Source organism: Heteronotia binoei, chromosome 2 (assembly GCF_032191835.1).
Source record: "Heteronotia binoei isolate CCM8104 ecotype False Entrance Well chromosome 2, APGP_CSIRO_Hbin_v1, whole genome shotgun sequence".
Lineage (NCBI taxonomy): Eukaryota > Metazoa > Chordata > Lepidosauria > Squamata > Gekkonidae > Heteronotia > Heteronotia binoei.
Genome location: NC_083224.1, coordinates 54,160,621 through 54,181,923, shown reverse-complemented (window position 1 = coordinate 54,181,923; position 21,303 = coordinate 54,160,621). Strand labels below are relative to the sequence as shown.

Here is a 21,303-nt window from a genome sequence, read left to right as displayed (position 1 = left end):
CCCCATGGTAGCATTTAGAGCCCTTTGGGGGAATCCCTTAATTTTAAAAAAGCCATTCCCTGCAGCTTCTGCATGGCTGTAGGAATCCCAGACCCAGCTCTTAAAAAAAACAAAATGTCTAGTTTGACCCTCAGAAGTCACTAATTATTTCTTAACTTTGTGGGAAGGAGAGAGCACGCAAACACATGATTTGTTCTCATAGTACCAAACGAAAGTTCAATATTTTGTGTGAGCTGAGCCTATATGAAACAAACCAAATCTGAATGAAAGGAAAAGATAAGATCTTTGATACATCATCAGCATTCAAGCTGTCTTGTGCTGCTGTCTTTTTCAGTAGCCTGCAGGGCCTCTCTTCTTCTGAAGCCCAGATGAAATATAGATCTTGCAAATAAGCACAAAGGGTTCTTGCAAACTAATCTATCTCCAGAGTTCTGAATTACTAGGGTCTTGAAACAAAAATAACGAGCTCTTATGTTTCTGTATAGTTTTGTTTTGTTGTTATTGTGAGGTGATCTACCTTACAGGAATGTTGTAAAAATTACTGAGATGGGGTTTGTGAAGCACTTTTAAGTACAATATAAATCTTAAATGTTGTATTTCTCCAAGGCAAGGATTTATTGTAGCATTCTATGGATCGTTCAGGCAGTCAGTTGGAGAGGTTCCATTTTCTTACAGCCCTGTTTTATACATTGTTTGCAAGAACAAACATGGTACTTCTATGCTGACATCCAATTTTCCCCCCCTCCTAGCAGATCTCAACATATATTACTGTGCCACCCTCTCCTCTGATCCCGACACTAGTACAGGGTAACATCTTAGTGAGTGATGAAGTATTGATGTCTGCTATGTCAGCTTTTACAACTCTGGACCAGCCTATGTCCGCAGTACAGCCTTCTGTGCAGGTAAATAGACTCTTTTTCCTGTCTTTTAAGATTTGCAAAAGTGCTGGAAAATTGCACACATAAAACTGGATTAAAAGCAAGGTAATTTAAAATGGATAAGTTGCTGTAAAGACACACAGATGCAAGAAGAAGAAAGCCTGTGAAACTGAAAGCCTGTCAGAACATAACTGCCTTTTTTGAGTCAGTTAACTATTTGATAACATGGTGAACACTGCAGTCTCTACAAATGACTGGTTTCACTTTGACTGGAATGTATATGACTGTTCAGGGCTAAATTAGGGGCTAATTGTTCACAGCGATGAGAGATGTTGCTGTCATTGTGAAATTTCATGTTTTCCAGTGGCCAAAATGACAAAAAGAGCATTAGAAGCCTTTGGGACCATCTGGTGTTATTGCCAGCGATGGGGTTAAATGCAGATTTCCACCTATGATTTCCCCCTTCCCCCTCCTGCTTTCCAAAAGGCTCCTGAAATCCTGTTCCCTGGAAACAGGGTTTCAGGCAGCCATAGGAAGGGGGATACAAGAAAATCACACATGGAAACAATATTAGCCTAGATCCAAGCCAAGGAGTATATATGTGGTGATCTCATCTCTTCCACCCTCAAAAGAAATGGTGGTGCTGGTGGGGGAGAGAAACCTTTGGGAGAGGCATGAAAAATAATGGCAAACTGTCTGTGGAAAGCTGTGGTATACCATTAACATTTGTATTTTTATTTTCTCCTTCTAAAAGTCAGGCTAAAATACATGAAGGGCAAACAATGTGTGGTGCCTGATAACTGAACAAATGTATTGCAGCTTCAGCAGTTGAAAGTAGAGTTGTATTGTCAGAGGTGCCTACTTCATCAGATGATACTGTTCTGTCCGACTCTGGCTCTTGAAAGCTTAAGTCACACTGCCTTCGATGGCTCACTAGGTGCTGGAAGAATCTTTGATGGTTTTGCTGCCAGGCAGCTGACCCTCTGGAACATGAAAAAAGAGAGTGCATGATTAATAAGACTGTGTACAAGTTGGAAGTCTTTGATTGCAGTTATCATATGGCCTGCTTTCCTGTATCAATCGCAGTGCCATCCTAAGCAGAGTTATACCTTTCTAAGTCCATCAGAACATAAGAACATAAGAGAAGCCATTTTGGATCAGGCCAGTGGGCCATCCAGTCCAACACTGTGTGATGCAGTGGCCAAAACCAGGTGCCATCAGGAGGTCCACAGCAGAGCCAGAATTTCAGAAGCCCTCCCACCATTGCCGCACAGCCACCAGAGCATTACTGCCCAGACATAGTGTTCCATCTATACTTTGTGGCTAATAGCAACTGATAGATCTCTGCTCCATACGTTTATCCAGTCCCCTCTTGAAGCTTTCTATGTTTGTAGCTGCCACCACTTCTTGCGGCAGTGTTAATTACTCTATGGGTGAAGAAGTACTTCCTTTTATCAATTCTAAGCTTACTGTGCATTAATTTCATTGAGCGCCCATGAGTTCTTGTATTGTGAGAAAGACAGAAAAGTACTTTAACTTCTCTATCCCATGCATAACTTCATAAACCTCTATCATGTCTCCCCTCAATAGTCATTTCTCCAAGCTAAAGAGCCCTAATTTCTTTAATCTCTCTTCGTAAGGAAGGTGTTCCATCTCTTTAATCATTTAAGTTGCCTTTTCCTGCACTTTTTCCAATGCTATAACATCTTTTTTGAGGTGCAGTGACCAGAACTATACACAACATTCAAAATGAGGCTGCACCATCGATTTATACATAGGACATTATAATACTGGCTAATTTGTTTTCAATCATCTTCCGAATATCCAGTATAGCACTTACCTTTTTAATTGCAGTTGTACACTTGAGTTAACATTTTCAGTGAGTTTTCTACCACAATGAGATCTCTCTTGATCAGTTACCACCAGTTCAGACCCCATTAATCTTATAGTTAGGATTTTTGGCTATCCAAGGGCCTCACTGCCTCTCTGGCTGTGTTTTCCAGGAAGCTCTCCAAGCTTCCTTAAGGGACTTTCCTTTCCTTTCCTTTCCTTTCCTTTCCTTTCCTTTCCTTTCCTTTCCTTTCCTTTCCTTTCCTTTCCTTTCCTTTCCTTTCCTTTCCTTTCCTTTCCTTTCCTTTCCTTTCCTTTCCTTTCCTTTCCTTTCCTTTCCTTTCCTTTCCTTTCCTTTCCTTTCCTTTCCACTTTCCACTTTCCACTTTCCACTTTCCTCTCCTTTCTCCTTTCTCCCCTCTCCTCTCCTTTCCTTTCCTTTCCTTTCCTTTCCTTTCCTTTCCTTTCCTTTCCTTTCCTTTCCTTTCCTTTCCTTTCCTTTCCTTTCCTTTCCTTTCCTTTCCTTTCCTTTCCTTTCCTTTCCTTTCCTTTCTTTCCTTTCCTTTCCTCACAATCCCCCCTCGTTCAAGAGAAGTTACCCTTTCTAAAGTTAAATGAGGTTGTGTTGGTCTTTCGGGGCAACTTCCTTTTCACATAAATGCTAAACTTAATAGCATTATGGTCACTGTTCCCAACATTTCTCAGCAGGTTTTGAGCATTACTTAGAATCAAGTCCAGGATCACCTCCCCCCAGTAGGTTCTGTAACCATCTGCTCCATGGCACAGTCACTGGGAGTATCTAGAAACTCAATCTATTTCTCCTGACTTGAACACATACTGACCCAATCAATGTGTAGCTAGTTAAAATTACCTGTTATGACACAGTTATTTTGTCTTGCTGCATTTTAAAGTTCTTTTGCTGTTTTTGAATAATCTTCTAACCTTTGATCTGGTGGGCGATAACAAACTCCCAGTGTTAAGATTACTTTTGGGCACACTTATTTCCACCCATAGTGTTACTGTAAGCAAACCTGTTTCTCCTAGATTGTCAGTTTTATTGGACTGTATACCCTCTCTGACACCCTTCCCTCCCTGTCCTTCCAGTATAATTTATATTCAGGAATAACTGTATCCTGCTTATTATCCTCATCCCACCAAGTTCCTAAAATGTTCTTCTCTGACACTAAGCACTCCTGCTCCCCCATTTTACCTCAGACACTTCTAGCATTTACATATAAACATCTGTAATTCCCCAGACACATTAGGCCTGCAACTCTCTTTCTGTGGCCTCTAGACCTTGTCAGGCAGTCAGTATTGGTTGTCCTAATCAATTTCCCACTAGAACAGCTAGAGATGAGCCATCTTAGAGATGAGCCATCCCAAACCAGAGACATTCCATCTCCTGTCAGCTTCCCCCAAGATTTAGTTTAAAAACTGCTCTGCCACCTTTTTGATTTTCAGCACCAGCAGTTTGATACAGTGGTTATGTGCACAGACTCTTATCTGGGAGAACTGGGTTTGATTCCCCACTCCTCCACCTGCACCTATTGATGTGACCTCAGGTTCTCTGAAGGCTGTTCTGTTCAAGAGCAGTTCTGGGAGAGCTTTCTCAGCCCCACCTAGCTCACAGGGTGTCTGTTGTGGGGAAGGAAAGGGAAAGGAGACTGTAAGCCATTCTGAGACTCCTTTGGATAGTAAAGGGTAGGGTATAAATCCCATCTCTTCTTGGGACAAGTGGAAGCTGTCTCTTTTGTACAGGTCCTGCTTGTTCCAAAAAGCGTCCCAATGCCTAACAAACATAAAGTTTCCCTCCCTACACCATTGTCTCATCCATGCATTGAGACTCCAAATTTGTGCCTTTCTAGCTGGTCCTGAGCTTGGAACAGTGAAGACAGTGGGCTTAGAAGGATGTAGCTTTGCTTACTATGGCACAAGCTAGCAGTGTTCACTGAAGAGGAAGCCTTGTAGGGTCAGTTGTTTTACGTCAGGTCAGCATTAAATCAGAGTGCGTAAGCCTTTCGTGACATTTTCTTTCCAATTATTTGCTCATTTCTTCTTTTGCCTTTTAGAGCAGCCTGAGTATGCACACGGGAACTGGATATCTTCCTCAGCCACCACCTCCACTGCCGCCACCACCACCTCAGCCACCCCCTCCTCCCCCTCAAACTCTTGGCACACCAGGTCGGACGAATGCAGGTAGCAGTGGAGTGGTGGAAGTGTACAGCGCACCTGTTCCCATGGCTGGGAATGGTACAGTAGAGATGCAGAGTCTGGGGATGCAGCCCTACCCTCCTATGGAGGTAAAAATGGATGGGTGGCTGCAAAGTGCATTGGGGTCTCTATCCCCCTCCCCAATCAAATGCTGCTTCTACCGCTGGTTTCTTTTGTTTCTGATGAGTTAGTGGCTTCCTGGCACCAACCAGGCAGTGAGAAAATGCTGCTTCTGATTCACTCAGCCCTGAAAACCCTATTTATCAAAGAAATTAGGGGACGTGACAAGATGCATTAGGTTGTCTTACAATCAATGATTATTTCCTCTGTGGGCAAAGTAGCAATCAGAAGGATGTCAGCCAGCTGCAGGGATTTGGAATAACAATGCAAACGATTAACGGGCCACAGGGACTGATTGATGTGGAGAGATTATGGAACTGAAACACATGTAGCAGAGCTAAATGTGATTAAGGGAAAACATCACACCACTGCCTGCAGGTACTGGAATGCTTCGCTCAGTAGGGTGGCTGGGGATTTGTTTAGAAAGCTACCAGGAGATGGAGCTGAAGTGGTGATAGAACAACACCAAGTATAGGAAGCCTGGTCTGAGTACTGATGCGGTCTTCCAACAGGGAGATTTGGCAGACTCCTTAGCATCTTCTCCTCATTGTTTAAGATCTTGCACCTTAAAGAGCACACCATGTTTGAGGTGTTTTCACATTTATTTTGTGACAAAATTGTTCATTGGGAACCATGAGCAAAGCCTCTTTTTGCCATCAGGTCACAGCTGATTTATGGAAACCCCAGGGGTTTTTTAAACTTGAGACATTCAGAGGTGGTTTGCCACTGCCTGCCACTGCATAGTGAGCCTAGACTTCTTTGGTGGTCTCCCATTCAAGTACTAATAAGGATTGACCCTGCTTAGATTCCAGGATCTGGTGAGATTGGCCTAGCCTGGGCTATTCAGGTCAGGTAATGCCATGCAGATGGATGAATCCATTGTTTCATTTGGTTCTGGTTCTAATGTGGCTGAAGTATTTCTGGTTGGGTTACAGGCCAAGTTGATCCAAAGCTTAGAACAAGTTCAGCCTCTGGTGCCATTTTAGTTGCCACTTACATGGGAAAGCTTGAAGCTGATGCACACTGCAAAGTGGGGTGGAGGACAATGATGGGACTAAGTTATAGAATTAAGCATCTGCTATAACCCATCAGGATCAAAACGGGAACAGTCAATACAAAATCTGCAGTATGCTTTTAGTTATATATATTTATCAAATGCATTTGGTTAGGAAACAATAAATATTTGGGTTTTGATTCAGGGTTGGGTTGACTATCTTCATCTAAGACAATTTCTGCAGTAGTGAAATTAGCCATGTTGAACTTTTAAAAACTGTGCGTTATAGGAAATTTTCCACAGTGGATTTTTCCTCACCTGGCACAAACCTGAAGTTTTCTGCTTCTTACCCTGCTTTTTTGGAAACCCTGGTTTTAGAGAGTTCTGAAAATGCAAGGTAAGGAGGAGAAAATTTTGGGTTTGGACCTTGTGAGGAAAAATCTACTGTGGAAAATTTCACATAACACGCAGTTTTTAAAACATCAATGTGGGGAATTTCACTACTGCGGAAATGACCTAAGTGTTGTCATTTGTATCTCTGAGCTGGTAATCACATTTTTTAAATTAGCAAAAGCTTTGTCAGAACACATGATCTTGTGATTGCTCATTAACATAGATGGTATTGGATTGGAGAACACCTATGGTTGTTAAGGCTTCACATGTGCCCTGTTGATGCTTGCACTGAGATCAGGTATGTTTTCAGTGGTAACTTCTATCTTTTAGGTGCCCAGCCAATGTGTCGAAAGCCCTGTGTACCCCTCACCTCCAGTATACAGTCCAGGCAAACAAGGTTTTAATTCCAAAAGCTCCAGTGCTGCTGCTCCTTTGAACAATACATGTGGTGGAAATGTGACCAATTTTGATTCAACTTCCAGTTGCAAAAATCGTCGTTCCAAAACAGATGGCAGCCTGCTAGAAGGTAAGGTTCTTTGCTATCAGCCCTTACCTGGTCTCGTGCATAGGTGGGTAGCACAACACTTTGTGAATTGCCTTGTGGCAAGCCTTGAGAATCTATTTTTATAAAATTATATGCCTCATTATTAAGTTAAATGTCTTGTTTCCTTTAATTTCTCTTTAACTTATGAAATAAAACACTCATGTGGAGATGTGCAAGCTGTTCCCTTCTCAGGAGTTCACACATTTTCAAAACCAACAACAACAACAACAAAAACCTGGGATGGGAAATATAGAAGTTTTGTTTCAGATAAGATGGAGAAACCCTCCCCATTTCTTATCTCTTTCTGTCTACTTGTGACAATTACTAGGCTGGGTACAGGGTGGCTGCTGCTGACCAGGCTTGGAGTGGAGATGCTATCTGGCTAGGCAGGCCAATGGCTGGTCAACCAGCCTTGGTGCACCATAGGAAACGTAGCCATTGATGCACTGAAGCACAATATTTTGGAAGCGACGGAAATCTCATCTAAGGTGCCTGAGAGAGTTGAGACAGAGAGAATCTTGTCTTACCTGCCTTTTAACTTGTTGGCTGGCCACTACCACAGCAAGCCTTGTCAGCCTCTCAGCTGATTGGCAGAACAATAGGTGTGGAAGAGAATAGGGACAATGAATGAAAAAAAAAAACATGTTTGTTCATGTATGGCTTTTCCCTTCATTTTTGTTGCCGTAACCAGTGAAACGGAAAGGGATCTTTGGTTTGCTTTTTCAATTTGGCAACAAATACACATCCTTATTTCTAATTTACCAAGGCTAGGATATGTGGCATGGGACCTGAGGGAATGCTATTCCTTCTCATGCAGCAAGGTAATGAGACAGAACTCAGATCATGTGAGAGGAGCCCATGGTTCTTTTTTTATACTGCCATTAACCCTGTTATCAGATGGATAACCAAGGAGCTACATCCAACCTGTCCTGAGACTTTTCATGCTAGCCCATTAGCCTGTTGTTCAGAAATTAAAAACACTGCAGCAGTTCATGTAATGATGGGACAGTATATAATACATTCTTCTCCATAATGATTCTACTTCTGTTAAATTGGAAGCATTTTGGTGAATCTGTGAAGCCTTAAGCCCAGGATGCTGTCAGCATCCTATAGCTTTAAGGCATATTGCCAAAGGATTGTGTAACCCTTGCATACAGGTGTTTAAGTGTTAGCATGTGATAGCATGTGAATGTCATTAACCAATGAAGAATGTGATTGGTTAAGGGGAATACAAATACAGTAGCCTAACGTCTGTTCAGTGTGGAGTAGAACAGACGGATAGAGCGTGGCATGCTGTTGGACTGATAAGGGATTGATGATTAAGGACTGTGACTTGACTATTCTATTTGGACTGTGTATCTGTACCTTTGCCTGGCTAGACTGATTGTAAGTGTATGATTCTTGGACTGATTCTTGACTATGATATCTGCCTGACCCTAATACAACGTTGTTGAACCGGCTGTCTTTATGAGTGTCTTCATTAGAGCAACAACTGAGACTGGTCTGACCAGAGTGGCCCTGAGGGACGCTTCCACTACTACTCTGTCAGATGCCAGCTTTGCTACTGCCCCATACTATCTATTCTTTGCCTTGATCCTAAACATGATTGCCTTATGCCAGAGAGTAAGGAATCAACATTACATGCCTAACACGAGGTTGTTCTTCTTTCCCTCTGTTTATATTTCAGGAAAGCCTAAGTCTCCCAAACTGAAATGTACTTATTGTGATAAGGCCTTCACCAAGAACTTTGACCTGCAGCAACATATCCGGAGGTAATTTTGAACTTTGAAATTGGACATAGAGGAAGCACCGATTGGTTGGAGGTGGGGAGAGCTGAACTGGATACTTCACGCAATTATTTCACTTTTGTTGGAGCCTTCCTTGCTAAGACTTTGAAAACTGAATCCTTCTTTCTGCAAGTTCAGTGGGTTAACCAAAATTTTCAGCACTAATCTTACTGTTCAATGTATTCACTCAGTACAGGTGTCACATGAAACCATGGTTTAATTAAACTAATTACAGATAGTATTATTGTCCAAATGTGGGCCACTTTACTAATTATAGGTAGCTAGAATCAATCGAACTAGGATCAGAAACCATTTATTTATTCATTTAGAATATTTATGTACCCCAGCTTTCTGCTGGCACAGTTAGGATCCAAGGAGGATGAACAGGATACAAACAATGCAAACATAACTTATATATTACACTAATTAAAGCACATTATTTAAACCAAGTAATTAAAAGATAATAAAAACAGAAAACCCAGAGTCCATCCCATAGTATAAAGTTGGTTTATTTATTCTCAACCTATCATTAGTTGTTTACAAATATCTAATCTAAAAAAACCCCACTAGATTGTGCTAGAAGAGGAAAGGAAGGAAAGTGTCTTGCATTGCTAGTGATACCAAGAATACCCTTCAGTTCTTATGACATTTGCAGCTGTCTCAGAAAATAGTAGTAGAGCTGATAGCAGAGCCATTCCTATTTTGTAATGGTACTCCATGTAATAGGCAATGAATGATTCTCTTGACATCCTAGTTAGGACCGGGTTTATATCTTTCCACAAATAACAATTTTGCAGCTTGAAGACTCTAGGAAAATGAATTCCTCGCTACAAAGCAGACATTTGGATTCCCTTGCAATGGATGTGGGATACAGAACAACACTGTCATTTATTAATCATGAGAGATAACTGTTTTCTGAAACATACTGGTATGAACAACCTTTAAGAATGTAGCCAGGTCCACTAAGTTATCTTTACATTACATTTTTCTACTGCCTTTTCTCCAAGGTGCTCAGGATGGTGTATGAATGGTTCTGTACTCCCCCATTTTATCCTCATTACTAACCTGTGAGGTGAGTTAGGTTGAGTGACCAGCTCAAGGCCACCCAGCAGACTTCATGGCTGAGTGATAATTTGAACCCAGATCTCCACTGACCTGGTCTGACAATAGTCATTACACTGGCCCATTTATCACACTGGTGCCAAAACAGAAAAGGAACTATCTTTGATGCTCATCCACTTCCCTTTTGGTGGGGTATCAGACATAACAAGGCCTCAGAAGAAGACCTTTACTGGCAGGCAGGTATGTGAAAGGCGATTATCCTGTAATAATGCCTAGTTGTGTGGCTGCTCTCCTGTGGAATCAATTTGTCTTTTATCCTCTGATGCATTATCCTCTTTTTTTTCAGTCACACAGGGGAGAAACCATTCCAGTGCATTGTGTGTGGCCGTGCCTTTGCACAAAAATCCAATGTGAAGAAGCACATGCAGACACATAAGGTGTGGCCACCAGGAATTGGGTGTACCATCTCACGGAGCTCTGTCACTGTGCAAGTCATGGCACTCAACCCCAACCAGCAGGAGGATGAGGAAAATGCAGGTGCCTTTCTTACTAGTGGGATGGCCAGTTGGCTGATGACCTGCTTCCTCTGGCATCTGCTTTTCTTTCATTTGCATGGTCCCCAGACTAAGAGGGAGAGTTAATTTCTGTGTAGTGGTGTCTTTGTAATTTATTAGTATATGAGTGCACTGCTCTGATGTGTTGGGACAACATGTTTCTGTTCAATTCCTCATCTACATTTTCCATCCATGTTAGTTTATCTCAGTTTTTAGAACACTCCTGCTCTGAAGGCTTTGCACAGTAGTTGTGGTATTTGGCCAACACTGAATTATTTCTCAGGCAGGTTTGGTTAGAATATTGGTATGTCTGGATAGCAAATATCCAAATCCGGCCAGGAGAATAGAAAATGAGATGCTGCCATGGAACATGTGTATATCACTAATACTGCTCAACTTGGTTCTTAAAATTTAGTTGCCATGCATTAAAACTGCCCACAGAACAGGGCTTGTGTAGCCTATGACTTAAGAGTACTTTTATACTGTGATGTTATCCTGATTCAAATCTGTTTCTCAGCCGATTCTTTTGTAAGCATAGTGGAATCTTTTCAGACAGCAAATAAAGCCATATGTTGGAACAGTTAATGTATTTGGATGGTGCCACAGTGTTTCACAGAGCCCACTTTAAAAAAAAAAACATTTTCAAATGATTAACTGCTTGTTCAGTTTTTCTCTCTCTTAGTACCATACCCTGCAATACTGCAAAACTGCAATACAGTGACACAGTGATTAATTGTACCTTTAAAAAGGTGGAAGAATATAGGAAATACAGGCATGGAAATTAAAAGGCATTGCTTTCAGATGTGCTACAGACATTTCAAGTAATAACCTGATGCAATTTAGAAGTGCTCCAGCCTTAAAACTCAGGGGGGAAGTGGTTTTTAAAAACAGTGCAATCCTTCATTAAAAATGGGATATCACTCACCATTTAAAGGTGTTTAAAATGAGGGGGGGGGACTCGTTTAAAGAGGCAGTCTGAAAGCACCTTTAGTATAATGTAGCTGACTTCCTGTTATTCTCACATGTAGCCATAGTGATCTTAAGGAACCACAAGTATGCATCAAACTGGTTGCCCACCTTGCTTTACATTGCCATTCAATTCTGTCTGACTCTTTTTCATGTTTCAAACTCATGATGATAACTTAGACTTCACTTTTTTAAAAGCGGTGGATCCAGCTTCTGCAGCTGGAGTAGAAAAATGGGAAAATAACTCCCCCAACTCTCCAAAGCACTGTTTTGGTGTGGAAATAGCCCTTCCTCCCCTGTGGCAGCATTCCAAGTCCAAACAAACTTTGCTTTATTTTTTTAATAGCCATTCCACGCAGCTGCCGTATGGCTTAAGGGAGCCTGAGTTAGGTCCAGGGAATCAGCTCTTAAAAAGAGCAAATATCTAGTTTGGCTTGTGTCTGCTTGCCAGGCCAAGTCCTTTTCCTGAGCTATACACACCTAGCCCTCTTCACCTAAAAACAGGATGAGAAGGACACATCCATTCCATTAGTTCAGGAACGAATTAAAAGTTAAGTGGCGCCTGTACCAAATTAGACTAGAAGAAGAAGACAACTGCAGATTTATACCCCGCTCTTCTCTCTGAATCAGAGACTCAAAGTGGCTTATAATCTCCTATATCTTCTTCCCCCACAACAGACACCTGTGAGGTGGGTGGGGCTGAGAGAGCTCTCACAGCAGCTGCCCTTTCAAGGACAACCTCTATGAGAGCTATGGTTGACCCAAGGCCATTCCAGCAGCTATAAGTGAAGGCGTGAGGAATCAAACTCAGTTCTCCCAGATAAGAGTCCGCACACTTAACCTCTACACCAAACTGGCTCTCCTTTCTAGAGAAAACAAAAATTCTGAAAATGCAGGATGAATCACGCTGATCACACTGAGATTAACTGGGTAGGGAACAGAGACTAATATTAGGTGTTGCCACAGTCTTAATGTTGTCCTCATTAGGCATTGTCCCTTCCTAAGGTCATAAGTGCAAGGCAGATTACTGCATCACTAAAATTGTAAAGCTGCACCACTTCAGATTGCAGGTGGGATTCCTGTCACTGAATATACCTTAACACATGGTAAAAAAAATCTGTATACACAAAAATATAGCAGTTGAGAAGAAGGTTAAATTACAGTCTTTCATCCTGACATCTATTTTTCCTGCAGAGACTTTTTATATGGAATTGCATATAATCACATGAACCTGCCAAAGCATAGAGCCAACTACAGGTTTATTAACCTCAATGGGAACTAGGTCTTTTACACAAACCATAGCTCCACTTTTAAACTTCCAAAAGAGAGGCCTAATTCCTCAATGATAGCCCAAATTTTAAAAATTGAAATGCAAAGTAAGGAAAATAATTTCCCTAGGTTTTCATTTTGGAGGCAGAGTCAGCAGGCTGTGATTTTAAATTACTTTTAAGATCATACATGCAAGGTTGGTTTTGACTGGTCATTTATGCTGTAAACCACTCTGGGTAACTTTCCAAACTGAGATTCTAACATTTATTTTCCTCCAGGCTTAAACCCAGCAGCTAGAAACAGTCCACCTCAGCCCCAGGCTATGCCTGCTGCAGAAGAGAATGAAACCAGCAAGCTGGAAGCTAAACAAGTAGTCTTGATTGACAGTTCATATCAGTGCCAGTTCTGCCCCAACAAATTCAGTACCTACTTCCAGCTGAAATCACACATGACTCAGCACAAACACGAGCAGGTGGGTGCCAAGTCAGCTCCCTTGGTCCTGCTTAGCTCTTCACCTCCCTTCATGATTTAACAGAAGTAGAATAAGTTATGCAGAATAAACTGATAAATGTATATGTATAATTGAAGTGGGTCATGTAATCCAGTTTTTCTTGTTGTAAAATCTAGGCTACTTTGGTTCAGGGTTTTGATTTCTTAAAGCAGAGCATAGGGAACAGAACTGTGCATGTACTGAGTCAGACCGATGATAAGACTATCTAGTTCTGTCTTCTACAACTTCCAGCATCTCTCTGGCATCTTTTAACAGGAGATGCCAGAGATGGACACTGAGACACTATGTGTGCCAAGCTTATTAATTTAATTTAATTTAGTTTTTATTACTGACTCCTGCTGCAGTGCAGACTGAATTATGTGCTCTAGAACGTACTTCATTCATTGGTAAAGTAAACATGTTGAGTCTTTCCTAAGGTTCTGGAGAGAAACAGCATAGTAAAGCCAAACCAAATCCACCAAGGTCGAATCCAGTTTCCAAACCTCCTCTGAGCTAAACTGGGAGGTATGCTTCACTTGTACACTTCCACAGGTTTATTTTACTATGTGTGAGAGGAAGAACTGTCTGCCCACAAATGATTCCCCCCCCCCGTGTATCTGTGAAAGACACTGTTCTATAAATTGGTTTGAATGGACAGATGCATATATAAAGTAACTAATGCACAGACACAGTGATTATTAAAAAATAACATTTATACAATTATAAATACTAAACAAACCCTCAGTATTAAAATATGCGTCCTCTGTTAAGGGGCAAATGATTATCTGTATGTTTACATCAGGAATTACTGATCCATTACTTGATCTCAGTGAATGCTGACTGGAAGGAGAAAAGGCTAGAGCAGTGATTCATGCAGAGATAGTTTTAGAGGGAAGTTGTGTTGGTCTGCAGTAGAAGGGATAGGTTCAGGTCCCGTAGCACCTTAGAGACCAGCAAGGTATTCAGGATATAAGTTTTCAAGAATTAAGGTTTTGTCAAAGGGAGGTTTGACTCTCAAAAGTTTTTATACCTGAAAATCTTGTTCTCTTAAGGTGCTACAGGACTTGAATTTAGCTCATGAAGAGATGTACAGGCAGTATCTTCACTTAATTTGTATGTTGCTTTTTGCCTCCTTGAGGCACTTACAAAAGATTGAATGCTGATGGTGTAGCTATTAAAAATATCATAAAGCTTAACCAAATTTCTTCATGTAAACAACAACCACCACTTCTGTTAATTCATTCAGAAGTCTTCTGGAGGAAAAATGTCTTTAGCCTATTCTGGAAGGGCTGTAAAAATGGTGCCCAATGTACTCCCTGCGAAAGGCATTCCATATCTTGAGAGTGGCAACCCTACTGGCCCTCTGAGGCAGGGCATTTGGAGCTGACAGAAGTCTTTGCTTATTTGATTAACTTATTTACTTCAGAACAATAGTGATTCTTCCACAGCACTGGTTTCAAATGATCACTTCTCATCTGTCCTGCTTCACATCAGGTTTACAAATGTGTTGTGAAAAGCTGTGCCCAGACATTCCAGAAGCTGGACTCTTTTCTTGAACATATCAAGAATCACCAGGAAGAGCTGAGCTACCGCTGCCACCTCTGCAGCAAGGACTTCCCCTCCCTTTATGAACTGGGTGTCCACCAGTATTCCCACAACCTGCTGCCTCAACACAGTCCCAAGAAGGACATGGCTGTCTACAAGTATGACAACAAGGGAAACAGTGATTTTCCATTTTGTGTTTGGAGAGCCATCTCTTATGGTTTCAAGTCTGAATTTGTTAAGTTCATCAAGGCTCATATTAACAATGCAGTTAGGAAAACAACCGATGCTTTGCTTGTTTTCATCCTCTGTAGAAACTATTTTTGATCAAATGGTTTAGGTAATGATATTGGTCACTTTTATCACAGGTTGGTGAATATTTTCATGATAAAATGTTGGCTTCAGATTTTGAAGGGATGTGGGCTAATTATAAAACACAATCAGGCTTTACTCGTACATTTAAGGGGTCTCTGGTATCCATGACAAATTTGAGGATTCCATTTTTCCTCTGCTCCACTAGTCACAAATTCCACTTTTGTTGTTTCCTTTCCTTTAAAAGAAATGCTCTTTAGTTGGCCAGTTTGAAAAGAGGTCATACCCTGAACATTTGAAGGAAATAGATAATTTATATATTGCATTTTAACTCAGCTGTTTTTTTAGAAACTGAAAGTTGGGCACATACTTCTCCCCTGCCTCCCAGTTTTATCCTCTGAAGTAGGTTCCACTGAAACTTAGTGATTGGTGTAAGGTCACCTCACTGAGCTTCATGGCCACGTTGATAATTGAATTCCAGTCTGCCATGTCCAAGCCCAACACTCTAACTTCTCTGACAGACTGGCTCACATGGGTATGTCTGCTTTTCCTTTCTGAAACTGTTCTTCACAGAAGCTAAGATAATACAAAATTGGGTTGTATTAGCCATAGCCTCTGTCAAATTAATAACACTTTCCCCCCTTTCCATCCTGCTTCAGATGTATCAAGTGTGTAAATAAGTATTCCACCCCAGAAGCCCTGGAACATCACTTACAGACAGCAACACATAACTTCCCCTGCCCTCATTGTCAGAAGGTAGGCAGATGGTCTGATTCAGCAGACTCTACAGTTTGGGGGGGGTGGTCGTGGGTGGTTTTCATCACCCATTCTTCTCTATACCTAGTCTGCTTTATTATTATTTACATTAGATAGGTGTTGCACAGCTTTATTATGGAGAATTTCCTTAAGAAAAATATGTAACAACTTAGCTGGGACAAGTCCCTTCCTCGTGATCCTATTCTTAACTGTCTCCTGTCTTCTTTCCACAGGTGTTCCCCTGTGAAAGGTATTTGCGACGGCACCTCCCTACACATGGGGGTGGGGGCAAGTTTAAGTGTCAGATCTGCAAGAAGTTCTTCCGTCGAGAACACTACCTCAAGCTACATGCTCACATTCATTCAGGTAGGAGTTTGCTTAAAGCTCCTTTCCAGTGAATGGAGCACTTTTATGTTCTGAAGGACCTAATTCCCATTTTTATGTTAGAACATGTGAAGCTGTCATGTACTGAGTCAAACGATTGGTTCATCTAGCTTGGTATTATCTATGGATTATTGTTCAGGGTCTAATGCAGAGAACCGTCTTGAGATCTTTTAACTGGAGATACTGGGACTGAACTTGGGGTGAATCAGGTGCTCTTAGTTTGAAGCATAGTCCCTTTCCTTAAAATAAATATGAAGTTGCTTTATATCAGATCACTGCCTATCTAGCTTGATTGTCTAGTCTGATAGGGCTCTTCAAAACCTCAGATGGAGAAGGTGCTTCCCCAAAACTGCTACCTGAGCTAATTTAACTGGATATCCCAAGGATTGGATCTGGGATCTTCTGAATTCAAAGTAGGTCCTTTCCCTCTAACAGGGCAATCCTAAAAACATTTATACCCTTCTAATGCCATTTACTTCAGCAGGCTTAGGACAGTGTAACTGTTTCGGATTGCACTGTGAGACACAGCTGGCTCATCTTGTGGCCTAGTTTCTCTCCTTACTGGGCATATAATTCTGTAGCACTGTGATGAATCAAAGGAGATGAGATCTTGGAGAACTGCATCATTTTCTATGGCTAAGTTAAAGAAAGTAGTTGTTTTATTAGAATATTTATCAGTCTTGAAGCCATGCTCAGCCTGTAACTCCTTTGCTATGCTATATCTTTTTCCTGTGCAGGTGAAAAGCCTTTTAAATGCTCAGTATGTGACTCAGCCTTCAACAGAAAAGATAAACTCAAACGACATATGCTGATCCATGAACCTTTCAAGAAATACAAATGTCCCTTCTCGTAAGTATCAAGTGGCCCACAGTAGCTAAGAATGGCACTGACTTTATGGGTAACATTGGGAATAATTTAAGCTCTGGGAAGCAAGGTTCCTCTTGGTCTGCTGTATAACAATTAGGGCCTTTAGAGTTTGTTTCTTTGTACATAAAATGTAGCATTCTATGTGAGACAAAAAAATTGCAGCCTTTGAAATGTGTACACAGGAGACAGGGAGTTGTCTTCTAATCTGCATTGGCTCTGGGATTTTAAGCAAGTCTCTTTTTTTCCTTTGTGCCAGTTATTGCTTTTGAATAATCAGGTAGTCATATTTTCTGTCCTAATTGTTAATTAAAGAATGCTTTCCAAATGAAAGAACTAGGCAGATGATAAGTGGTTGTGACTGTAATGACTTCCAGTTCTAAAGACACTTTCAGATCAGGTCCTTAATTACAGATATGTGTTTTTTCCCATATTTTCAGTTCACTCCATTTGGCACCTTCCTTGCTTCTGTCTTTGCTCTTGTTCAGCTATTACTTTTGCATCAGCAGGATTTCATTTTTTATCTACCTCTGCTGTACATGGCATTGCTTACTTGCCTGAGTTATTTGCTGTGCGGGCCAGGCACTTCACTCAGTAATGTGGCATGCTGTGCTATAGACCGACAGGTTGAGGATAATCTTCCTTTGCTTGGATAAATAAATTGGTGTCTTTTCCAAATACTGAATTAAGTATAAAGTTTCATCTCCTTTTGGCTGACTTTTTAAATCAATTTTTCAATAGGACAATTTTTGAAATAGCTCTGCAGAAGGATAACAGATTTTCCATAGGCAGTCAAATGGCATCTGCATTGCTGATCTATTTTCATTTTTTTTCCCATGCAAAGAACTGCTCTCAAGAACTGCCCTTCCATTTAAATTGGGAGATACACTCATCAATCACCAGTTTGCTATTAGGAAGGGAAACTACATCCAAGACTCTTACTTATGTTGTTCTGCCACTGTCCTTATTCTACGTCTGACTATTTTATCCTGTTTTGCAGAAATCATACTGGCTGCAATAAAGAGTTCAACAGACCAGATAAGTTAAAAGCTCACATTCTCTCCCATTCAGGTAAATGAGCTTGTGGTTTTGGCTCTGTCCTCTAGTGGGAACGAACAGTGGATCACCTAATTATTGAACTGCAAGAGACAATTGATTCTCTTGGTTTTATTTCTCAACTGCAGAAAAGGTGGGGTATATACGTAGCTGAAGCCATGAGGATTTATTACTTCCGTTTTGAGCTGTGATTAAGATAAATCTCTTTCTACCTGCTTGTGGGATTGAATAGCCCACCTGAATCACCTGTAGTTAGTACATTGAATTGCTAACCTAAAGTCAATATACAGAAGCTACGGGCGACAAAAGCTTAGTAAATCATGCCTGTTGCCTCTTTCTGCAATACTTGTACTTTTGTCTAGGAATGATTCAGAGCAGTGAAGTTTCAGGATTCCCCATGAAAAGCTATTGCATGTGTCCTACAGATTGGGTAGGAGGCTGGAAGATGGTTGTGTAGAGTTGATGGGGAATGATGGCTAGGAGTAGGAAGATAGTTTCTGGTGGGTAGTAGTGTTGGTTTTCAGCAGAAGAGTAAGTTTCAAGTCTGTTCTGCCAAGAATACACCAGCATTGCTGTCCTAAGGAAAATTGCACTCTTCTACATCCACTGAAGTCAATGACCTTAGAATGGTGTTACTCTGTCTAGGATAGCGCTGTAGGTAGCCTTAAAAAGCCTGTTTCTCATTGAGGTCCTGGGTTTTTTAGGAGTAGCAAAGATTGGACGAATTCTTTCCAAAAATACACAACCCCTGATGTCATTAGAGTGATCCTTATAGACCACTGCAAAAACCTGTTTAGTTGAAACACATTTGGTCCTATGTGGCTTTCCATGGGAATATTATCTATGAACAATTTGTGTATCTATTAAAAGACAGCTGTTTTATGTGAATTGGGTATGTTTCTGGAAAAGACCTGATCTGCTTCTCAACCTTTTTGGTTTACTGTCCTTGAAAAGGAATCCATATGATGTCTTGTTGGTTAAGCTCTGAAAACTAGTTTTTTGCTCCAGGATCATAACTCTGGGCTCCATAACTGCTGCCAGTGAGCCTTTTATAACGAAGCTTGTTTGCTGTGTTCTTGTTTAGGGATGAAGATTCACAAGTGCCAATACTGTAACAAGGCCTTCAGCCGGCGAGCCCATATGGTGGAACATCAGCGCTCCCACACTGGCAACTACAAGTACCGCTGCCCTACTTGCAGCAAAGGCTTTACACGCCAAAAGTACATGAAGGACCATAAATGTCGGCTGACTTTGCCTAAGGACAAAGACCTTCCAATCAGAAAATCCCAGAAGAAGTGGGGGACTCGTGGGCGGAAAGTGGGACTTCCTCTTTCTGCTCAATTGGCCTTGACAGACCTGAAAGAAGGTCCAGGCGGAGAGACTCTTCAAAAAGGGACCTCCAATAAAGAACAGTTTCCAGAGTCTGACACAGTCCTGTCCATTGTGGTTGGCAGAACAGCAGCAGCAGAGCCAGATCTTGGCAACCCCAACCAGCGCAATGGCATGCCATCCAATCTTGCCCTGGCTGAGTTGCAGTCTGGCATGGAGAGTCCATGCACCATGCTGGCAGTCCCTGTTTATATTCAGGCTACTGAATAACTGAGGAATTCTGTGTCTTGTGTCTGTTTAATGGAGAGGGGAGAGATGAGTTCCTCTGTTCCTTGATAGAGATGTCCTGCTGCAAGGGATCCAGGGGAGGAGTGGCGTAAAAGGGCTGCAATGATGCAGCATTCTTACAGAAGGTGTTAGTAAGGAGGACAATGACATTTACAGTCACCTCCACTTTTTCCCACATGAATATTTGTCTAGTATAGCTGCTAACAAACAGCAGGAAGTGAAAGGAATATCTGTGTTTTCCATGTGCTGCCCTGGTAGGGTGCTCAGTAGTTCATGGGGGTCTTGGTGGAACTACAGTCCAAATCACTGAAATAATATGCAAATATCTCCAAAACCAGAAGGATTTTTTTTGAATAATTGTACTTCATCTCATTTGTGATTCCATTCTAAAATTTGTATTGCCTTCTCTTTCGATGGTTGGCCTCCTCAACTGCAAGCAACAGTCCTTCCTACTGGAAGAGAATTCATTATGTGATCCTTTGGGAACATCATTCATAAATATTCTCATAGACACATCCTATGACTCTCCCTTTCTGATGTGTATCAAAAAGGAAAATTGTGTAGAAATGCAATGGAGCAAGTTAAACATCATTTCTCCCATAGTAAGTCCCTGGGATGTATAGATGGATGCAGTAGCCTTACATGAAAGATAACGTGTGTTTGAGTACATATTTGGAAGTGTATGGGGAATGTGTAGGCAGGGAGTGCATGGGTTATGAAGACAGGCAAAGGCATATCCCAAGAACACAGGATGAATACTAAATAATATGAAGCACAATCTGTCTGTAGCCAGTGTGGTACAGTGGTTAAGAGTGTCCAACTAGTATCTATCAGACCCAGGTTTGAATCTCCATTTGTGCCATGAAAGCCTGCTGGGTGACCTTCGGCCAGTTATACTCTCTCAGCCTCATCTACCTTACAGGGTTGTTGTGAATATAAAATGGAAAAGAGGAGAATGATGTGAGTCACTTTGGGTCCCCACTGGGGAGAAAGGTGGGGCGCCAATGAATTAAATATATTTTTAAAAAAATCTTAGCCTTGTTTCAGCCTTTTGAGCTCTTTAATAGGGCCATCATGCTGTCATTGCCAATTTGTAACCATCCCCATCTTGATTACTTGAACAAGTTAAACTATCGTCTCTTAGGTAAGAGTCAGTCTCAAACCTCCAGCTCCTCAGGGGTTAATTAAAAAACAGCTCTGCTTTCTTTCAGTTGTAGCCCATCTTTTTGTGTTTTGGATCATCTTGTCCCTGGTGCCTGACAAATCTAAGCCTTCCCTCATGGCACCATCACATCATCCACATATTGAAATCGTTAAGACCTGTCTGTCTAGCTGTCCCTGTATATGGAATAGGCAACATTTTAGAAAGTTGTTATTTTGAAGGGTCTGGGCTTCAACTTATTACCTAGCAGCCTAATAGTTTCTTCCAAAGCCCACAAACTACATTTCTCAACATAGTTGGTCCAGATGTGAACCATGATTGCTGACTACTCCCCCACAAAATCTAGTAGCCTCTCTGGACAGTAAGAGATGTTTGTGACCTTTGACAGGGCAGGCAAGTCTCTACATGGTTTAAACACTTGTCCTAAACCCATTCCACTGCATTCCTAATGATTACATCTTTGCTACCACAAGCCCTCATAGGGACACACAGTTTTAGAGGTTATCCGTTCA

The 21,303-nt window shown here is 41.4% G+C and overlaps 1 protein-coding gene across 3 annotated transcripts in view; it reads left to right on the top strand.

Moving 5' to 3' along the window:
- The window catches only part of ZNF341 (zinc finger protein 341), a 34,786-nt gene extending 14,642 nt beyond the window's left edge, over window positions 1–20,144 (top strand). The window contains exons 4-15 of one of the 3 annotated variants that reach the window (XM_060230988.1): window positions 753–902; window positions 4,778–5,008; window positions 6,757–6,952; window positions 8,658–8,742; window positions 10,166–10,356; window positions 12,887–13,080; window positions 14,593–14,801; window positions 15,612–15,708; window positions 15,942–16,074; window positions 16,830–16,941; window positions 17,957–18,027; window positions 19,097–20,144. In XM_060230988.1, coding sequence (XP_060086971.1) covers window positions 753–902; window positions 4,778–5,008; window positions 6,757–6,952; window positions 8,658–8,742; window positions 10,166–10,356; window positions 12,887–13,080; window positions 14,593–14,801; window positions 15,612–15,708; window positions 15,942–16,074; window positions 16,830–16,941; window positions 17,957–18,027; window positions 19,097–19,611 — 2,184 coding nt within the window. In that variant the 3' untranslated portion in view covers window positions 19,612–20,144. Of the gene's footprint in view, window positions 1–747; window positions 903–4,777; window positions 5,009–6,756; window positions 6,953–8,657; window positions 8,743–10,165; window positions 10,357–12,886; window positions 13,081–14,592; window positions 14,802–15,611; window positions 15,709–15,941; window positions 16,075–16,829; window positions 16,942–17,956; window positions 18,028–19,096 lie in introns of those variants that run through there. The other 2 variants (XM_060230987.1, XM_060230989.1) reach the window with 2 other exon arrangements.
- Window positions 20,145–21,303: the final 1,159 nt, after the last annotated feature.